This window comes from Diplotaxodon limnothrissa, linkage group LG11 (assembly GCF_057381915.1).
Source record: "Diplotaxodon limnothrissa isolate DT_005_m linkage group LG11, D_limnothrissa_male_GT1.1, whole genome shotgun sequence".
NCBI lineage: Eukaryota > Metazoa > Chordata > Actinopteri > Cichliformes > Cichlidae > Diplotaxodon > Diplotaxodon limnothrissa.
In genome coordinates, this window is record NC_140606.1 from 8,625,795 (window position 1) to 8,645,609 (window position 19,815).

Here is a 19,815-nt window from a genome sequence, read left to right on the forward strand (position 1 = left end):
AGTCAACAAAGTACAGACTATAAAGAGTTTTTCATATTAATTAGGACGGACGGACGGACAGATAGATATTAGGGGTGCAACAATACTCATATTGATATTGAACCGTTCGATACAGTGCTTTCGGTTCGGTATGCATATGTATCGAACAATACAAATTTTTTTATTTCTTTTATCAACTTTTCTTCTGACGATGCTGTCTGTGTTGAGCGATCAGTGGATCTGCGTTCGACTGATCCGCCTAGGCTGCACTGTCGAGTGCAGATCCACTGAACGCAGCGCAAGCTAGCAAGACAGAAGCTAAGCTCGTTGCAACATGGCAACTGCCTCAACGCTACCCGAAATTGAACCTCCCCCACCCTCATTCAGATCTGGTCTTTGGAACTGTCTTGGTTTTCATGTGAAGTATGACCCTGATGGTAAGCGCGTCATGGACAAAAGTAAAACAGTATGTCGGATGTGCCACGCAAAGCTCAATTGGTGGGAACTACTGCATTAGCGCAGTTAGCTCGTTAACGTGTTGACGCCGTCCAGCACCACGCACGGGGCAATCCGCGGTAACTTTGCCGCGTTATGGCGTTAACGTCATTTCAGATTAACGCTGACAGCACTAGTGGGAACACAATGAATATGACTGCACATTTACGCCGACATCATCCTAGTGCAAAGACAAGTGGAAGCAGACAAAAACAACAAGCACGCATGCTACAAACTTTACCCGAGTCATTAGCACATGATTCTCCTTATGGGGACCTGATATGTTTAATATGCTGCTGAGAATATAGCCCAGAAGAAGCGTATAGTATAGCTTTTATTTTGGAAAGAGACATTTCTCTGTAATAAACTCTCTTTTCCAAAGATGAGGGATTTCTCGATCAGATTTATTTATTTTTTATTATTTTGTTGTTTCAGCAACATTAAATTTAAAAACTGTTCTTTTGAGTTAAAAAATATATTTAGAATTTTAATAAATGACGAATTAAAAAAGCCTGAACATTTTTTTGTATCGAAAAAAATATCGAACCGTGACACCAAAGTATCGAACCGAACCGTGAATTTTGTGTATCGTTGCACCCCAGATAGATAGATAGATAGATAGATAGATAGTTAGATAGTTAGATAGTTAGATAGTTACTGGGGTGGCACACTAAAAACAGAATTTCCAGTTTTATTATGCTGTTGTTAAATATGTGTTACTTGAAAAATGACAAAAAAGAAAAAGAAAATTATTATATCCCTAGTTAATTTCCTGCTATTAAGGTTGATATTACTGAAAATAGGTACATATGAAAACCAAATAAAATATTAAAATCAATAATAATATGTTTAGTTCATGTTTCAACTCATTGTAGGGTGTCTTCCTCTGTCTTGTGCTCATGTTAATATAAAATTATTTAAAAAATGATAAAAACACCACTTGTTCTATAATAAACCCAGTAGGCATTTTCAAGAAAAGATTCATATTCCTTTCTGTCTGTCCCATCTATGCATCTTTTACCAAAAGTTTCAGAGGTACCTGCTTAGGACAACAGCTTTATGGATAATGGAAGAATCATGCACACACACACACACTCACTCCTTGTGTGTGTGTGTGTGTGTGTGTGTGTGTGTGTGTGTGTGTGTGTGTGTGTGTGTGTAGACTTAAGGCATTCATTTGTGTGTACTGACAAATCCATGTACTCTGCAGACTTATGTATGTGCAGCAAATATGTTTTTTTCTGAAAAGGGGGTCCTGGAAAGTGGAAAACTGGCATAGAGGGAGGCTACACATAGCCAAGCCACTCATCTCTTCTGGGCATGAAGAGCCACAGTAGTACTACCAGAAGAGAAAAACAGAGGATGACATGTCTGGAGATGTGGTGTCCTGAGAAACGGGTTCACTCAGGTGTCAGCACATTGTAGCATGTTATGTAACAACATCGCAGCTTAAATTCAGTACATACAAACAACATTACTACTATTAATATACCAATGAGAAACAGCTAAATTAAAACACTGAATTTAGTGACATGTGGCATAGCCTGTTTCCGTTACGTGCATGACTTAAAATCATGTATGATATGCATTTGCCAGTGCAATCATTCATTATATAAAAAAGCACATACTAGAATTGGTAAACCTACCTGTCACAGTCTTAGTTTTGACTGGGCTGCTGGCATAGTCTGAGGCCTGATTGGAAGATTGTTTGACCAGTGGTGTGCTCCCTACTGACACCTCGTCCTCTCTCCTCTTGGCCAAAGGAACTGCACCAGGATTCTGCAAGGACATCAAAGCATGAGCACCTATATGGCCATGGACAGGAAAATGCTGCGAATGTAAAGTACAAAGTTATTCACTTCTTGAAGGGAACAATTGAGACTGAGATTTAGTCAGATCTCAAGATCTCTGTTAATCAGGAGAAACAATAAATAATGCAACTAAAGACAGAGATACAGGCAGAGAGAGAAAAAGAAAAATGCAGTGGAACACAAAACCGGACTCCAAGACCAACAAGGACTAGTGACAGCTCCCTGCTTTTTTTAAGCAGTCTCCCATGCAGGCCAAACACACACGCTCACACACTGCTGTCAGTGAGATGACTGAAAGACAGAGGAGTGGAAGGTTGTTCTGAAATAAGGAAACCCCATTAGCATCGGCCAGCAATACCAGTCGGCTATGATGCAGCTGCACAAGGCCTCAGGCCAAACACGTACTGCAGCCTGTGTAAACACGCACGCACGCACGCACGCACGCACGCACGCACGCACGCACGCACGCACGCACGCACGCACGCACACACACACAGAGCTGCTTTTCATTCCATATCTCTTCACTGTGTCTCAAAGACACCCCCCATGCGCCTCCTCCACTGTTAATGCTAATCATTTCTTCAATACTCTCATTTGTCCTCTCATCAGCCTTACTTCCACTTTGGCTTTCTCTATGAAGTCAAAAGTTCTACTCGCACACCTGTCACACAAAATGAACTTCCTTCTCTCTTTGTCCATAACTCAAAATGCCCCCCTGCTAGTCCTGATTTCCTTATTTTCCAGCATTTCCTGTCATCTCGACCCAAACCAGTCAGTGTCCTTTCCACTGCCCTTCACATGCTGTTGACTGGCCTTCAGATACAGGCCTTGTCTAATCCAGCAAGGCCTTGAGAAGTGGCCCTGACAGGCAGCTGAGGTAGACATTCACAGAAACACACACACACTGGCTGCAGCATGTCTACATAGACACACACCAGCCCATGTTGTGTATCCTTCACATTGGCTGTAGTTCAACTCATAACATGTGTTTATCCCCTTACAGTAACAACCTCTAGCACAGGGAGCCGGTGCAGTTAACTCCTGCTCTTTGTTGAATACAGACATACATCTTTCAAAAACTGCAAGGGGCATAAAACAGAGCAACTCAATGGGGGGAAAAATAGCATAATATATTCATTGACAATATATATTTATGTGGCTTTATGGGGTGAAGCTGTGCTATATCCCAGGCAATCACACCAAGAATGTCTATAAGTGTGCATGAAATGTGTGCACAGAACATTCAATGTCCATAACCATCACTACGACCCCTGTCAAATAAACAGAGAGAGACTGGATGGAAGACAGGGAGCAGACCACATGGAAAAAGGTAGCTGGGAAAGAGAAGGCAAGTCTGAAGGAGGAAGAACTACAGACTTCAGTTCACTTCAGTCGATTAACTAAACTAAGTGTGTGAGTGCCAGCAGTTTACAAATGCACATTACAAATGCCTGTATAAAGGTGGAGCTCCTTATGAGGATGGTAGTTTACTTACTTACTTTGGTTACAGTGACTGTAATCTGTGCAGAACTCAGATTACAATGGCACCAACTATGTATTTGTCCACCAAATGGACATAGAAATAACATTTCAAGATAAAGTAGAGCTACAAGTGGTGTTTGTAGCTGTTCACATTTTTGAGTAACAACCCCAATAATGCTCAGATTATGGCAGACAGATTCTATATCCTCTCCTGCCCAAGAATACCTCGGGATCCAACTCAAGGAGTTCCAAAACATTGCTGCTCTAATTATTTTATTATATCTTACTTAAATTTTATTTATACAGGTAGTCCAATTAAGATTCAATGTCTCATTTACAACAGAGACCTGTGTTTCCCAGCATTACTAGGCTGTGATCTTGTTGTGACTTCAGATAAGCAGCAGAAAATAGATGGCTAAACTGACATTAGGCCTGGAAGAGAAACTGACAGCCTGTCTGAGAAGAGATCAAGTACCTGTTGCTGTTGTCTGCTGCTCGCTCTGTGAGGTTGATACAAAAGCCATGTGCAGAAGATTGGGTCCACATTGATAGCTATTCCCTGGACACTGACCAGCAGGACTGCACCTGGAAAAAACACATACAGAATCAGAGTTTTAGTAATATAACACAGAAGACAAAGAAAATCAAACCAATGATAAATTGCTATGTTCCAAAAAAAAATAAATAAATGACAGCAAAGTATATCGTCTACATCTGTTTGCTTTTACAAAATGAAATCTGCTGGAGACCAGTTGTTTGACAGCACTCAAGCCATTTTTTGAAGATGTTTAACTTCAGCAATCAATATGACCTAGTCAACAGAATCCAGACTAATGTGGAGACTATGCGAACATGGACAAAGTTCTGATACTGCAAACTTCTGCAAAGTAAAAGGAATACTGATGTGCAATCAGTGTAAGAAAATATAATCAGCAAGTTAAAGTGGCTTGAAGTGAATCTTCTCACATTGAGTGTCAGGTTCCTCCACTGATGTACATAATACAGTCCAAATGAACTGCTGGTGGGTATCGAGCCCGCTTGCTGGAGTGCAGCGAGGAGGACAGTTTGTTTCAATTGCGCTGTTCAAAGTGGTATCAAGCTAAGCCAAGAATAACATTTTCTTTTGATAAATTTCTATGAAACTCAAGACTTTCTCTGGGTTTTGGTTTACTCTTAAATAATAATCTTTACCAACAATAAGCGGACCCTGAGGTAATGCATTAGGATCCTATCAATAATGATTCCCATGCCGGCAGGATTAGCATAAGGTCTCTGGCGGCACGCCAGAGACCTTATGCTAATCCTGTGAAACGTCCCAGCATGACGATGGGAGGATGTTTCAGCTCTAGAAGGACTTTCAGCAGTTTAAGAGAGCTTTGGACAAGACCCGAGTCTTCTGTTTCAGGCCCTGAGGCAAGGTTGCGTGTTTGTGAGTGTGTGTGTGTGTGTGTATGTTTATATTTCACCTCCAACAAAGCTTGATTACCTGCTGCTTTGCCTAACATTTTAGTGTCTCCAAAGCATGAACAAAGCTGAATTAGAACCACCCATTCCCCAGCATTTGTGTGCACACACACACACACACACACACACACACACACGGACACATTTTTGTTACACTAACTTTGCAGCTTGGCAGAAACAACTCCCTCTTCCATTATTCCTGTGAACAATACAAATAAAACTGTTCTAATTTGCTGCACTTTTACAACATTTAGTGATTTATAGCCTGTGAACTTGTGTATGTGTGCGTGTGTTTGCAGTGCAAAGTAAAAGTGCATGAGAGCAATGTGAAATGTCTTTGTGTTCATACTGTCAAATATGTGGCCGTGTGTGTATGCAAGGTGTGAAAGCTTTAAAACGTACATCCACAATATAGTATTTTATAGTGTATGCACAAGTCAATACTAGGCTTTGTGCGTATAATTATTATTCACTGGGTGCAATTTTATTCCTCAACCATGATTTATTACTAGTATACAATCCTTTCTGGGCAAAGGGGAAACATTCTCCTTGGATAAAGTCAAACTGACTCAGAGTTCTTCCTCTATTGCTTCATCTATGCATCCATCTTCCATCAACTCCATCCCAGTGTTTTCACTGTTTCCTCACCCACCTCTCTCCCCCTCCTGATGAGGAATCATAACCTCAGTCCTGTGGCTTGAACTTCTATACCACACTGTGGCTTCTTAATAGGCTCTGGCTGTGGCTGTAGTTCTGGGGCCCAACTTCAAGTGGTTTTGCTGCAGCTCAGAACAGCATGAGCTGTATAGGACCCAGAAGGCTGGGAGCGAGATGAATAGTGAAGATGTACTTAAGGCCCTAAATCATGGTCTATAAGATGGACTAGCACATTTAGCTGAAATCATTCATGACTGCATACGTCATCTAACACAGCAAATTAATTATGTTTGTAACATTAAAAGGATAAATTTAAAAAAAGACTGCACCCATAGATTCATTTTAAAGCGATCACTTGACACAACTGAATTTTCATAAAAATGCCTGTGAGCCAGAGGAACCAGGATTTCACCCAATGCCAGATTCAGTAGAAAAAGCAGAAATAAACACAAATAAGTTTTCATTACTTATCAGATGAACTCAGTTGTCAGCTCCAGTTTTCCAGTTTGGCTGCTTAAATACCTGCTGTGAATTCCACAGCGTTTTCAGTGTTACGTCAGCAGCTGTAATCTTACTGTGGCTGTGCGTGATGTCTGCTTGGCATCTGTTCAGGACAGCCATGACCATGTCCATACATCACAGCACCACTCAAAAACCTCTCTTTTTAAGACTAACAGAGCAAACAATACTTCCCCCCCACCTGCCAGTTTGATGGTGACACAGAAGTAAAATATGTGTTGACCTTGCTGCTGAGGCTTTGAAGACCAAGGCTTTACAATACACACGGTGTTCTTGTTTCATCATTGTGTTGACATAACTACCAGAGAGTGGCACCTTCTTTGAAGCATGCAGGACCATGAAACGGCCCGGGGTGCTTAGAGGGTGACCTCGGCAGCAGGCTAACTGTTGTTTTTCTCCACTCTAACAGGGTGGCATAAGGGTAATTACAAAAAGTGATGACAATGATTACAAAGGTGTTTTTCTTACTTCCCAAATGAATCTTCAAGAAAACACCTCAAAACTCCTCAGTGGCCTAGATTCTGAAAATACATACAACCGCAAAATGTACACGCAGACGTCTGTGAAGACACACTTACCTTGACTAAACCACAGTGGGCCTATTAATGTCAAAAGTGTTTTTTTTCTTCAGTGGCTTAAGACCAGTTGAGTTAAAAGTCAGCATAAGGTTGTTGGTGTTGTCTTACTGCTGCCTAGCATCAGGCCTCACACAGCCTGAAGCTACATTTAAGTAGCCCTGACTGAGAGAAGGCCTTTAATGTTTAAGCCCCATCTATGTTCTTGTCAGTCTGTATTTATGGATCTAAAATCCCACTAAACCTTCAGCCACGCATTTTTACATCTTCATAGTTTTTTTTTTTTAATCAGTCCACATAGTTTATACATTGACTTCTCTGAATATAAAATCTGCTTTTGTTCAGTCACTGCAACCATGAAATGTAATCAACAGGGAGTGGTTAGGTCAGTGCAAGTTCAAAACCAAGTCCCACAATGGAGACCAAAGCCCTGATTGGGGGTTGCAGAGGGCACAGCCTCTCAACTACAGGGCAATGACCCCCAACATCAGAGTAACAGACAGGCAAGGTGGGAGGTGCTCTCCAATCACCCCCCCAGGTAGACAGTGGGGGGAGGATTCATGTCTCAGCCAGCTAATCGCCCCCTCAGAATCACTTCATTGTTGGACGGGAGGCAGTGCAGGGACCCTGCGTCCAGCTTCTCCAACAGAAAATAAATAAATATAGCCCAGCCCGCATCAGCCAGATGACTTCTGACAGGTTTGGTTAATTTCGAAGCCAAGTAGCAAAACAAAACATTACGCCAGCGTGCGGGGCCTACACTGCCTTTAATTGCTTTTCCGATGAGCTCATGACTCGAAGGTGTCCTGGAGTGAGCCGTGCAGTCCGACAGGTGTTCTACTGGTGTGTGTGTCAGAGAGAGAGAAAAAGAGAGTTGGAGCTGCTGACACCAATGAAAAGGGACTCAGCTGTGTGTGGGTGGGTGCAAGGAACACTGTTTGCAACATGTGATTGTGTGTGCCTCCTTATGAACACAAGTGTTTCTGTTTGGATCCATTTCAAACGAGCTGTCCAACAGTGAACATCCCCTGTAACCACACACTATTTAGCTCTCTCACACACACGGACTTTTCTGCAGTTCCCCTGCTGAGCTCCGACCCAGCAGCCCAGGGCAATGCCGCCACAGGAGCCCAGGGGCTCAGGAAGGACACAGGCAAGTTTGACTGGAAACAGACCCTGCTCTACGGAAAGCCTGCTCTCACTCTGCGCCAATTCAGCCCGGGACTGGAAGGTGGTATATACAGTATGTGCGTGTGCGTGCGTGCTTTTAATAGAATATATAAGGCTACAACCCTAAGTGGCCCAATTGCAGTAGCTTGTAGCTGACAGGCTAGACCCACCTCGTAAAGGTTGACTATAGCTGTGGGTACAGTAACGGTAATAGGGAGGAAGAAACTTGTAAAGTGACTAAGCCAGCAAGAAAATCAGGAGAAGTCAGAAAGAAAAAGGTGAACAGAGGCAGAAATAAGTCTTAAAAATGAACTAAAAGAAAGACGCACATTCAAAGGAATCAAAAGACAGAAAAAGGGAGACTGAATAGATACTGAGATGCAGAACATCAGCAGAATAATGAAAACGTGTAGGTGATAAAAGAGTAAAATGTAAAGAAGCTAGTTTCCTAATCTTTATGATAAGTGAGTGTCTCAGTGAGAGTCGGTCAGTGTGCCTACTCGTTATTCAGTATGATTTATGGAATCACTGAAGTGCGTCTCCATACAAGCAAAGTTCTGTAAACTGGATGTAAGATATACATATAAGTCAGGATAAGAAGTAAAAAGTTTATGTACAAAACTACTGATTCGCTATAGAATTGAAAACTCTAATATGCAGACATTTATAAAATGCATATGTGTGTCTCTACATTAGGACACTGTGTCTCTCAACAAGTACGTGAATAATCATGCAGTCATGTAGTGAGTACAGGGCTCATTCAGAGAGAGAGGTCAATCCCCGTTCCCACCAGAGGCTCCTTCTATCCCATCCACTGTGTTTTGGTGAGTCATTGTTTTTAGTTATAAACCCAACATTTCTCAGGCCAGCTGGTTTGTTCCAGAAAACGGAGCATGCTGTAGCTCTGTTGTCAGGACACTTCTGGGTGGTGCCTCAGTCAACAGTAGCACACTGTCCCTGTGCATGCATGTGTATGCTTCAGTGTTAACATGCATACATTTTATTTGCATCTAGACACAAAAGAGTAATTTCTAATTGTTCTTCAGAGTCAGGAGGATCTGAAGCAAATAAAGGTGCATTTCAACAAGTGAACGCAAGTGCATGTAAACTGTGATCAAGGCCACCACTCGTTTTTTTATCTACAATTTAGAAAGATCTTCTGTTGGGTGCCTTAAATATAAAACAGACCACACAGTAAACAGCTGACATTTGCACATCTATAGGGCATGTTGTAGATCAGCATGATATGGTGTAGAGGTCAGATGAGGGGGTTGAAGCAAGAGAAAAACAGCAGCTCTGTAAAGCTCCAGATGTTGATAAGAAGCTCTATAGTCATACATTTCCCACTTCTACTCGACTCCTAGCCTTCATAAATCCACTTCAATGTGTTGAAAAGACAACCAGACACAGCACAATTGGTGCCTATATCACTAGTGAAACCTAACCAGCCCTGATTTGGAGTATTCCAGCTGTTGTCTCTTTTCCTGGTCTCTCTCACCAATAGAAAATACTTATAGTCACGACCAAATGTGACCTGGCCCTTGTCAGCAAGATAGCTAGCTTTCTTAATGAGAGACAAAACAGACTTGGTCCTGATTGCATTAATGTATCATTACCATATCCATCATGGACATACAGTGCACTGTGTGAACTCTAAATGAGCCCCAGTATAATGTAAGGGGAACAGGAGAGACACTTCTGAGCTCATTAAAATAAACAGACTTCTGCTTCTGCTGCTGCTTTCCCACAGAAAGCCTGAGTTTTGCATACTTACCTTGAAAAGTCCTTATCACTGCTATCATTTAGTTGGCTCATGGGCTTTCTCTGCAGTTCAAGCCGAGTTCTTTCAGTTTGTCATGAGGAATGGGGGAGTAAAGCATGTTAATGTCTGCCATTAGGTGGGGTTGCTTCCAACTATTTTATATGAATTACACTAACAAATTGAAAAGGCTATTTGCAAATGGCAAAATGTTAAGTTTACGTGAAATTGCAATTATGTTATACTCTCGAGGCTAATAATGTCCATAAAAAGGAAGCATATTGCCAAGTAATGATGTAGGCCAGTCTTCATACAAATAGTAACAACCCGGGGGGAAAAAAATTGGAAACAGCCTCCATGTCAAAAACACAGCAACTCCTAATGATGCTCACAAATCAAAGTAAGCGTGAAGCTGAAAGCAATATGTAACACAGAGCAGAAGAACTAAATAGCTTGTATATGTACAACAAACAGCAACAACAAGAAAGTCATTTCCCAAGGAATGTGCAGGTCACCTTCAGTCCACCATCTATCCTATGGGTGTGGGTGTGTGCGTGTATCAGTTATCTGGCAGTGGGATGGCCTTTTTGTCTCTCTGTACAGAAACTGACCCGCTTTATAATCCAACTATGTTTTGGATTTGGAACAAACATCCAGATGACAAACACTCAGCCCCATCTTCTCCAGTTATTCCCCTTCAGCTCACTTCACAGCTCTCAGCCTTCTTAAGAGCATGAAAATAAGGGACAAAATGTTGCCTTTACTACTTTCAAGCCTTTCCAACTCTCTGCAGCTTAGTTTCCCCCAGTCTCTCAGCTTGGCCTCTTGTCAGTTCAGTAGACTAAGATCTGCGTCGCTTGGGAAGCTGGGAATGCTGCTTTTCAGAAACTGAGATTAGCACAGTAATATGTAGACGATCTTCTGTATGTTGGTATGGCTGTCATCCACTCAGCTAGTCTGAATATTTCTGTCAAGCAATTTGTCTATTTACTCCATGAATGAAATTTAGTGCCTTTGAAATACTCTTTCATTTTGGCAGCACTTGAGGTGATAAGAGTCACTGATGAGACATTTTTACATTACACTCCTTAGAGAATAATAAGAGAACGCAGCAAGCATTAAAAAGTGTTTTCCATGGATGCTCAGTTGGTTACTGCTCATGTTGCTACTGTATTCCAAAGAAATCTGTACAGCTGCTGCCAGAAATTGTTGGGGGGTTGGAGGATTTCTTCCTGGTAAATTGTACAAAATACAACGTAAAATCCTTTAGCACACAGAGAGAAAACTGGGATTTTCTTTAGTGGAGACAAATAAGTTCACTCAAGTCAATTATATGACTATTAATTTACTAAACATGTGTTTTTACAGAGAACAAATCAGCATGTTTGCCAGTGGATCGGGGCTTTACAACAAGCAGTTAAAGTTAGTCTCAGTTCTTCTTCACAGCTGCCAAGCAATCAGTGTAACACTTTGTGTTAAAATTATGAAATTGATAATTTATCACTTATTCTGAATACAGTCTTTATATGAAAATATGTGCTTTTAACTTATCATCATTCACTTTTATCTACTTGGAATCAGTGACATAAAAGATGTATACTCAAGTGTGTTTTGCTCTGTTCTTAACCCCAGTGCTTCCCATTAGTCCAATCTTATACTTTCACTCCACACCTACAGCTGAATGATGAATACAAAAGCTGGATAGAGGAATATAAAGAGAAACACGGGGATTGGAGAGTTGTTTATACAGAACAGTTAATATCTCTTAACCCCTTCTTCACTCTCTTTCATTAGTTTCATCTTCTGCTCCTCTTAGTTCCCCATCTGACTATCCACCCCATCCTCTTCTTGCTTGCCACAGTAGATTGAAGATTACTACTCTTAAAGACATAGTCTTAAGTGGTTGCACATTTGAACCATTTAGCAATTTGGTCTAATGGTTTCAGGATGAGCTATTTTTGCCGCTATGCAGGGTTGAATGGATAGGGGGATGAATGGGTGTACAGTATATTGAAATGCTAGTTCTGATTGGCTGCATTTCCTTATCCAGGAGGGGGTCACTGCAGTGTCAACGCTATGAGGGATGAGCTCAAGCAGAGATACGATGATTGCAACTGAACAATTAGAAGCGAGCAGATGTTGAAAAATATTCCAAGACACGACATTAAAGTGAAGAAAAATTCTATACGGCTGTTTTAGACACATGATGATGTTTTCGAACAGTAAGCTTGTGGCTAATGTGGTATACTGGGAATCTTTTTGGTTGATTATGACAGACATACTGACTAATATTCTCTCACTGGCATATAAGGTAAACCCCAAACCTTCACCCTTGCATGAAAAGACATCTAGATGACAGTAAAGACATGTAGTTTTGAGTGCGTGTTTCCTGGAGCATCAGAGAAATCACCTTTGGCCTGTTATTAGCCACTGCTGAATGAAGCCATGATTTGAACACTCAGCACCAACAGGAAAGTAAAGGCCAAGTGTGTGTTTTGTTGTTGGAGGATGTCACTCCTGTCTGCACACACACACACTGATGAAAAAGAAGAAGTGTTTATACCCACCAGAGCCCTATTAAATACAGTCAGACATCACACATGCAGACAGGCATGTACTTTTGCACACATGGATAAATAAAGGATGCTTAAGCCACCTGCGACACAGGACTTCCAAACTACAATCAGCTGCCCTACATTAACAAACCATGGCACAAAAGCAGCGATGAATCAGCTTCTTGCAGACCAGTGGGAAAATAGGGAGGGCAGAAAGATTAGGCGGGGGGGGGGGGGGGGGGGGGGGTAGCAATGAAGAAGATGAGGGTGAGAAAAGGGGACAAAGAAAGGAGATGGTGGGAGTGAAATGACAAAGGGAGGGAACTCAGATGAGATAACTGAGACAAGTCTTTAAAGGTAAAAAAGTAGCAGCAGCAATTGCAAAATAGGCTGCTTTTATCCTTCAGCCTCAAAGCTGCAAAGGACACAGACACCTTCTGAGTTGAAAGGACACATACTCAATTTGACTAAGATCCTGGTTTATGTCTATGAACACATAACCATGCTATGGTGACAACTCATTTCCCTTGTTCTATTTGTTTTTCAGCTGATAAAAACAGAAGGGATAAAATACTCTCTCTGGCCATGAGTTATCCTCCTTTTGTCTTATTTCACTGTGTGCATAGATTCAACAAGGTGCTGGAAATATTCCTCAGAGATTTTGGTCCATATTAATATGATAGCGTCACACAGTTGCTGCAGATTTGGCACCTGCACATCCGTGATTCAAATCGCCCCGTTCTACCCAAAGATTCTGTGCTGGCTTGCGACCTGATGATTTTTGGATCATTTAAGTATTGTGAAATGATTTGTTATCTTGCAGGAAGCAACCATGAAAAGATGAGGACACTGTGGTCAGGAAGGCACGGACATGGTGAGCAAGAGTACTCAGGTGGGAATGGGGCGCTTAAACAATGCTCACTTGGTACTAATAAAGGGCCCAAAGTGTCCAAAGAAAATATCCCTCAACCCATCACACCAGCAGCAGCAGCAGCCTGAACTGTTGATAAAAGGCAGGATGACTCCATGCTTTCACGCTGGTTATGCCAAACTCTGATCCTACCATCTGGATGTTGCAGGAGAAATCCAGACTCCTCATACAGGCAATATTGTTTTATCAAATCTTCAAATTTTTCAATTTGTTGAGCATGTGGAAAATATAGTTTATAATGTTATCTTCTGCTGCTCTAGGTTTGATATGTTGTGCATTCAGCGATGCTCTTCTGCATACCTCATGCAGTAGAACATAAGGCCATTTCAGTTTTTATCAGCACAAACCATTTTCATCCAAAGAACTGATGTTCACTGCATAGTTTCTCTTTTTTAGACCCCTCCCTAGAGACAACTGCATGAGAAAATTCCAGTTTCAGACGTTTCTGAAATACTCAGATCATTTATTATAACATTAATGTTAAAATAACTGTGATAATACAACAAGAAAACTACCTCTAAGCCATAGCTGTTCAGTATTACATGCTATGATAGCATTAGCTAAAGCAAACTTAATATAGACCAAGATTTGGATTATTTGGATAGAATCCACACCACAAATTTACTGCTCACACCAAGATTGCCAAGAAAATAGGTTGTGATATATTTTCTTGTGATACCATGTTATTGCGCAATTCACACCTTCATAAATCTTGTGGCCTTACATCAACCTGCTCTTTTCCAGATACAGTTGCAAGCCTGATAAGCTAACGAAAACAACTTTACCCCCAACTTCAACATGCCAGTGTACCCAGGGCCTGCATTTATAATAAAACGTATCATTTATATATAAATTGTTCCTATTCACACAGCCTTCACTTGTATAATTTATGCAAACTGACCAGGACTCACTTAGCTTTTTTTAAACTTCTGTGCTGTTAGTTTAGTAGACATCCAGGGGGAGGGGGTCATACCTGAGGGAGTAACAATTTTACATTTCAAGTTCAGAGTTCAAGATGTCTACTATTATTAGAAACCCTATGAATATGGTGGCTCAACTTTTGATTATGAGCCAGAGGAGGTTGATGGGAGCTAATGTCTAGTGGCTATTAGTGTCGGGAACGAGTCCTTTCATCTGCAGGTCTTGTATATGCTGTGAAGGGAAGAGAGCAGTGCCGGGGCTGGCTGTGTTTACTGCCTGTTTATCTAATGGGCATGTGGGGGGCTGGAAGGCCATGAGAGGTCAAACCACACACAGCGAGAGGAGCCTGGGACCCCCAGAGGACCACTCAAAGTGATGAGATTATACAACTACTGCTTGGTCTATGACTACTGCTGCACACACACATTTGTAGTAACAGTCTGGCTGACACACGCACACTTGACTCAGAGTGATGATAGTTTATTACTACTGTGTTGAGACTAAGAGCCCCAGGGGCAGGAAGATGAGTTGAGGGTTCCTGTGGACCTAAAGGCCCCCAAGGCAAAGTGAGGAAAGCACTGCTCTGAGGGGGCCAAGTATGTATACAATATTTTTGCTTTATATCACACACACATTATAGTGCACTGAAACACATGCATAACTTACAGCGCATATTCACATACCAGCTGTGCAGGACCAGATGCATTATTTAATCATATGAAAACCACAAATTCAAACACACAGGGGAAAAAATAATGTGTTTACTGTGTAAAATTCAGAAAGCAGTAACCTTAATCACCAGCATCAGACTACAAGTTTAACGCTGCACTGTAAGTAAATATATGAGGGAAGTTTCTTCCATAGCAGCTTGTTATACTACTGCCACCTGCGTGATCTCAATCTTTAGTACCGGCACTTGTACAGAGGACTGCTTTGTCCTTACAAAGGGAAAAAGAGAGTTGGGGATAGTTAGAAAGTCGCTAGCAACCAGCAAATCAAAGGCAAGCAGTCTGGTTTGTTTTCTCACGGTACAGGGGCTGAGTGGAAAAAAAATTACAAAAAAACGGCTAGATAAAATAAACCTTTAATTTGACTGAAATTGGAGGCAACAAGCACTGCTGTAAGAAAAGGCTGTGAAGTGTGATTTCTTGCGGTTTGGGTTAATCCTGATTGAGGAGCCCCTGAGTTGAAATGTCAGCAATATGAGACTAAAACAAAAATAATTACATCCAAGGTTAATGAACACAACTGCCTGAGGCAGTAGAACGAAATGAGAGGGGGCAGTGAGAGAGAAAAAAAGAAGGTTTACGAGAAAAAAAAAAGATTGAGAGTACGCTAAAGAAGAAGTTTAAATTTGCTCTCATTTCACAAAGAGAAAGGGTCAAAAACATCTTGTAGAACAATAAATTGTAAATGATCGACCTGGTATTGTGATACAGGACCATCCATCCCAGACTGTACTCTGTCCAGGGTGCCGTTACCTGTCGAGGTTAACGAATTGTATGGCTAAAAGGCGAACCATAAAGTTTGGCAACGGCATACCTTCCTTTTAATCTACTGTCATGCTGTGCAAGGTCATACCATCTCTCTTTCATCCTGCTTTCATCTTTACTGTTATGTCTACACATTCTATCTAAGCTGTGTGGGGAGCTGCCCATTACAATAACAGTGGTCGATGGTGCTAGAAGGCACCTGCACCTTGTACTGCTAAACCTTGTCTGTGTGCATACTCTGTATGTGAACGTGAAATAGGACATTAGTGTTGGATGGTGGGCATGCAAGTGTACATTTTTGGTATCTCAACAGTATGTAACATTCATTCATATTCATTTATTGTCATAAGCAAGTATTGTTTACACACACACACGGCCAGCAGAGTGTGTGTGCACCTTAGGACACTCACTCACTCGCCCTTTTTGTCTCACCCTGGACAGCTGGCTGCCCAGTGCACAGCTGCTGGAGGGGATGAGTCCAGGCAGAGAGCCTCAGAGGATAAAAACACAATCCACATCAAAGGAGTTCCACTGGTTGAACATGATTATCAACCGTTATCCCCTGAGTCTACAAGTCCTCCCTCAACTCCAAGCATCACTCACATAGGATGGGAAGTGAGGGGAGATTTGCTAAATACAAGCTGACCACAAACTGATATTACTCATGTCTTCCTTTACTCTTCTGACTACTTCTCTTTGTTCTGCACTTCTTTAAAGACTTTTACTATAAACAGGAAAACACAGACAGATAGCAGGAGCCTCACAACAATCTCATCCTATTTATACTATCTATGCATTAATGGCAAGTTCATGCTATACTTTTAATGACTTGAAGTATTGTTTTGGTGAGGCTTAGATGATGTACAACGGCCACAGACAAATTACAGCATCCAATCTTTTTGCCATGGGGAATACACAACATACATTGAGTTTCCAGCTGACCGCTGAGAGAAGTCAGCAGTTAATGTCAATTTCGAGATTTCATATTTTGATAAAATTAAAATCAGCTTAGGTTGCAAATGATTCAAATTCAGTTTTTGGTGTAAAGAAAATTCTTCCAAAAACAAGTCAAGATGCAGATGAATTGATGAATATGATGATGACTCTGAGATAAATGTCAGATTTACTATTACAATATAATCTGTGGGTGTAGTACCTAAAGTTTTAAAAGGGTCTAGCAGTGGGAGCAAGTCATTAGTTTCATGTTTCCACTTCTTTGCTTCTTTTTGTTTTTTGCTGCATAAAGACTTTAGTATGGAAAATGTGTGAAAGAGGGTACTAGGATTTTACTCGTCAGCATCATGGAAATGTTGTGGATGCTGATGTCACACAAGAGAAGAGATGGTTCAAAAAACTGACACAGGTCAGCTACTTTTCAATTAAATTAAATTAGATTCACCTTCAATTATATAGTGCCAAATTACAACAACAATCAAGTCAAGGTGCTTTAGATTGTAAGGTAAAGAACATATAATAACACAAAAATTTGCTTATATTGCAATAGTGCTAAAACAATGCCAAATGCAGCCTTCACTTTTGCTAATTGTGATATAAAGCAGAAAAAAATAATTGCAGTGATGTTTGACTGCCAGTAATCATACATTCACCTGCAGGCAGGCTCTATAACCTCAGGTAGCTTAGGAGTTATTGTGAAATAATAATTATGAAAGACCATGCTGATTTCCAGGAAGTACTCTAACCCTCTTTCCACTTCATGTATTTGCAGGTGGTCTCAATGCCAGAATAACTTTTCTTTCTTTCTTTTTTTTGCAGTATGTCATTTTGGAATGACTTTGATTCATTTTGTTTTCTTTAAAACAAGTAACTGTGTTATAAATTAAGAGCATTATGTTACATTAAACAGTCTTTGCAATCCTGTTCTCATTCGCTGGCAACTTATCTACCTAACCCTCCCCAGAAGCGAGGGGAAACATTATCTGAGTGTTAAGACTGTCTTACTTTCACTGTAAGAAGACGGGCTAATATGAATCTGGTGATGATGTGCTTTTGGGAATCCCACCCCTGAGCTGGGTGCAGCTAGTCAACTCTTTGAGCTCCAGAGGAGCGGAGTAATAAAGACCAGACAACAGGCTCAAATGAACTGATCTCTCTTTCAAAGCCCAAGGGATGGTCAACAAGGGTCCTCAGTGCATTACCTAACTTTAAAAGATTCTGTTCAACTTGTGTTTTGGTTGCTGTGAGGTCAGGACGCTGAAACAATGTTAGATCAAACAGAAGATACTGTTGCAAAATAGGAGCTTTGCTGAAGCAAAGCATGCGAGACATGAACCTTACCCTCATGATGTCACATACCTGGCTCAAGCTCCGAGTCAGGAACAATGAGGAACACAAACTATAATCATAATTTACACAAGCATTGCAAAATGCATAACATTTTTTTCAGACAGGGCTTTAGAGTTAATATAAAAGCCATATTTACCTAGTACGTCCTAAAATAGTGGATTTGATTTATGGTTTCATTTTGTGGAGCTTCTTTCTCAGCTTTAAACTCATTTTTCGAAATATCATTCCAGATTACTCGAGTAACTACATGTAGTCAGTAGTATTACATGTAGTTTTAAATGCTGTATCCTTTATCAGGAACATGCTTGGCAGTTACTGAACACATCTACTTTATGTATCTTGTTGGAGGGGTAAAATATCACTTACACTACACCAGACATTAGGTATCACCACACATGGACACGCACACTCCAGAATGTAGTGGAATAAAAAATATGCAGTCAATGCTGTGGATAATGGACCTGACGTCAGGCAGCCCTATAAACCCAGCTCAGGTGCAGGTTTATTTTTCTTGGACTTATCAGACAAGTCATGAAATAAGAATCTCACTGACAGACTCACAGCTAAACAATAAATCGCTACTCTCACTTTCAAAAACGTTAACTAGAATTGCTATTTAAATAAACCCTGGCATCTCCTCAGGCACGCAGGCTATCGTGCCATGTGACAGATCTCTCTGCCTCACACTACGGACCATACCAGTGTATGTGAGGGCCAGCGCATTGTTGGTCTTCTGCTGGGGTACAGAACATCTGGACAGGGCACGAGTGGTGCTCATTCACTGTGAATAAAAAACCTTTTCTTAAACACATTTAAATGTTTACTCATTCGCTGCTGAGTCATAACCAACGGGCATTATGAGGCTAAGAGTCGGCATTACAGAACTGATTACTTATGTGCCTTTGGGTATAATGAGCTAAACATTTTCAAAAATGCTTCATTACATTATATTACACAGCTGCATACACCCAGTTATAATGTGAGGTCTGGCAATGGCGTGTTCTTGGTAGACAGACTTATATACTGTGTATGCCTTAAAGTTCCATGGATGCCCACAGATTAAAACGCAAAAGCTTATATAAATGCTGATAAATAAAGATAAATGCTGGTACAGATGTACATTTTTAAATGTGAAAAGATCACACACACAGCTAACTTTGATCACATCTCCAGATAAACTTTTCATGTTTAGGGTTTTCAGATGCAAAGCCTGCCCTCACCTCTGTCCAGCCCTCTTAGGTTTCTTCTCATTCCAACCCATCATAAAGTTAGGGAGTGTGGACATAATCTGTGAAACTGCTGGCTCACCCCAATATGACCTGCTTCAAATACTTTAGTTCATCTGATTACATCTATTGCTGTCAACCACAAAGGAGCTGTGACAGGGGCACGCACATAACACATTATGTATCTTGCAAGGTAATGTGCAACTGTGGTAAAAGGGTACCGAACAACAAACAATTCTCAAATTGCCAGTCAACCTTTACTTCATGCCATTCATTCAAAAGACAAGCAAAGTAAACAACACTTCTCTGCTGGGTGGCTCTCCTCCTCTACACCACAAAATACAAAGTCCACTGAGAACTTGCACTTACAGCCACCACACCTTTGTGCTGAGCTGAACCAGATGATGTAGCCTGGACACCAATAGGGCAGTCTCAGTCATTCTAGATTCATTTCTTGTCTTGCCTAACCTTCAA

General features: G+C 41.0%; 1 protein-coding gene across 1 annotated transcript in view; it reads right to left on the reverse strand.

Moving 5' to 3' along the window:
* vps13b (vacuolar protein sorting 13 homolog B) overlaps window positions 1-19,815 on the reverse strand; it is a 299,690-nt gene that overhangs the window by 171,406 nt on the left and 108,469 nt on the right. The window contains exons 20-21 of the mRNA XM_085366137.1: window positions 4,243-4,352; window positions 2,121-2,253 (exon numbers count right to left, since the gene is read on the reverse strand). Coding sequence (XP_085222263.1) covers window positions 2,121-2,253; window positions 4,243-4,352 — 243 coding nt within the window. The remainder of the gene's footprint in view (window positions 1-2,120; window positions 2,254-4,242; window positions 4,353-19,815) is intronic.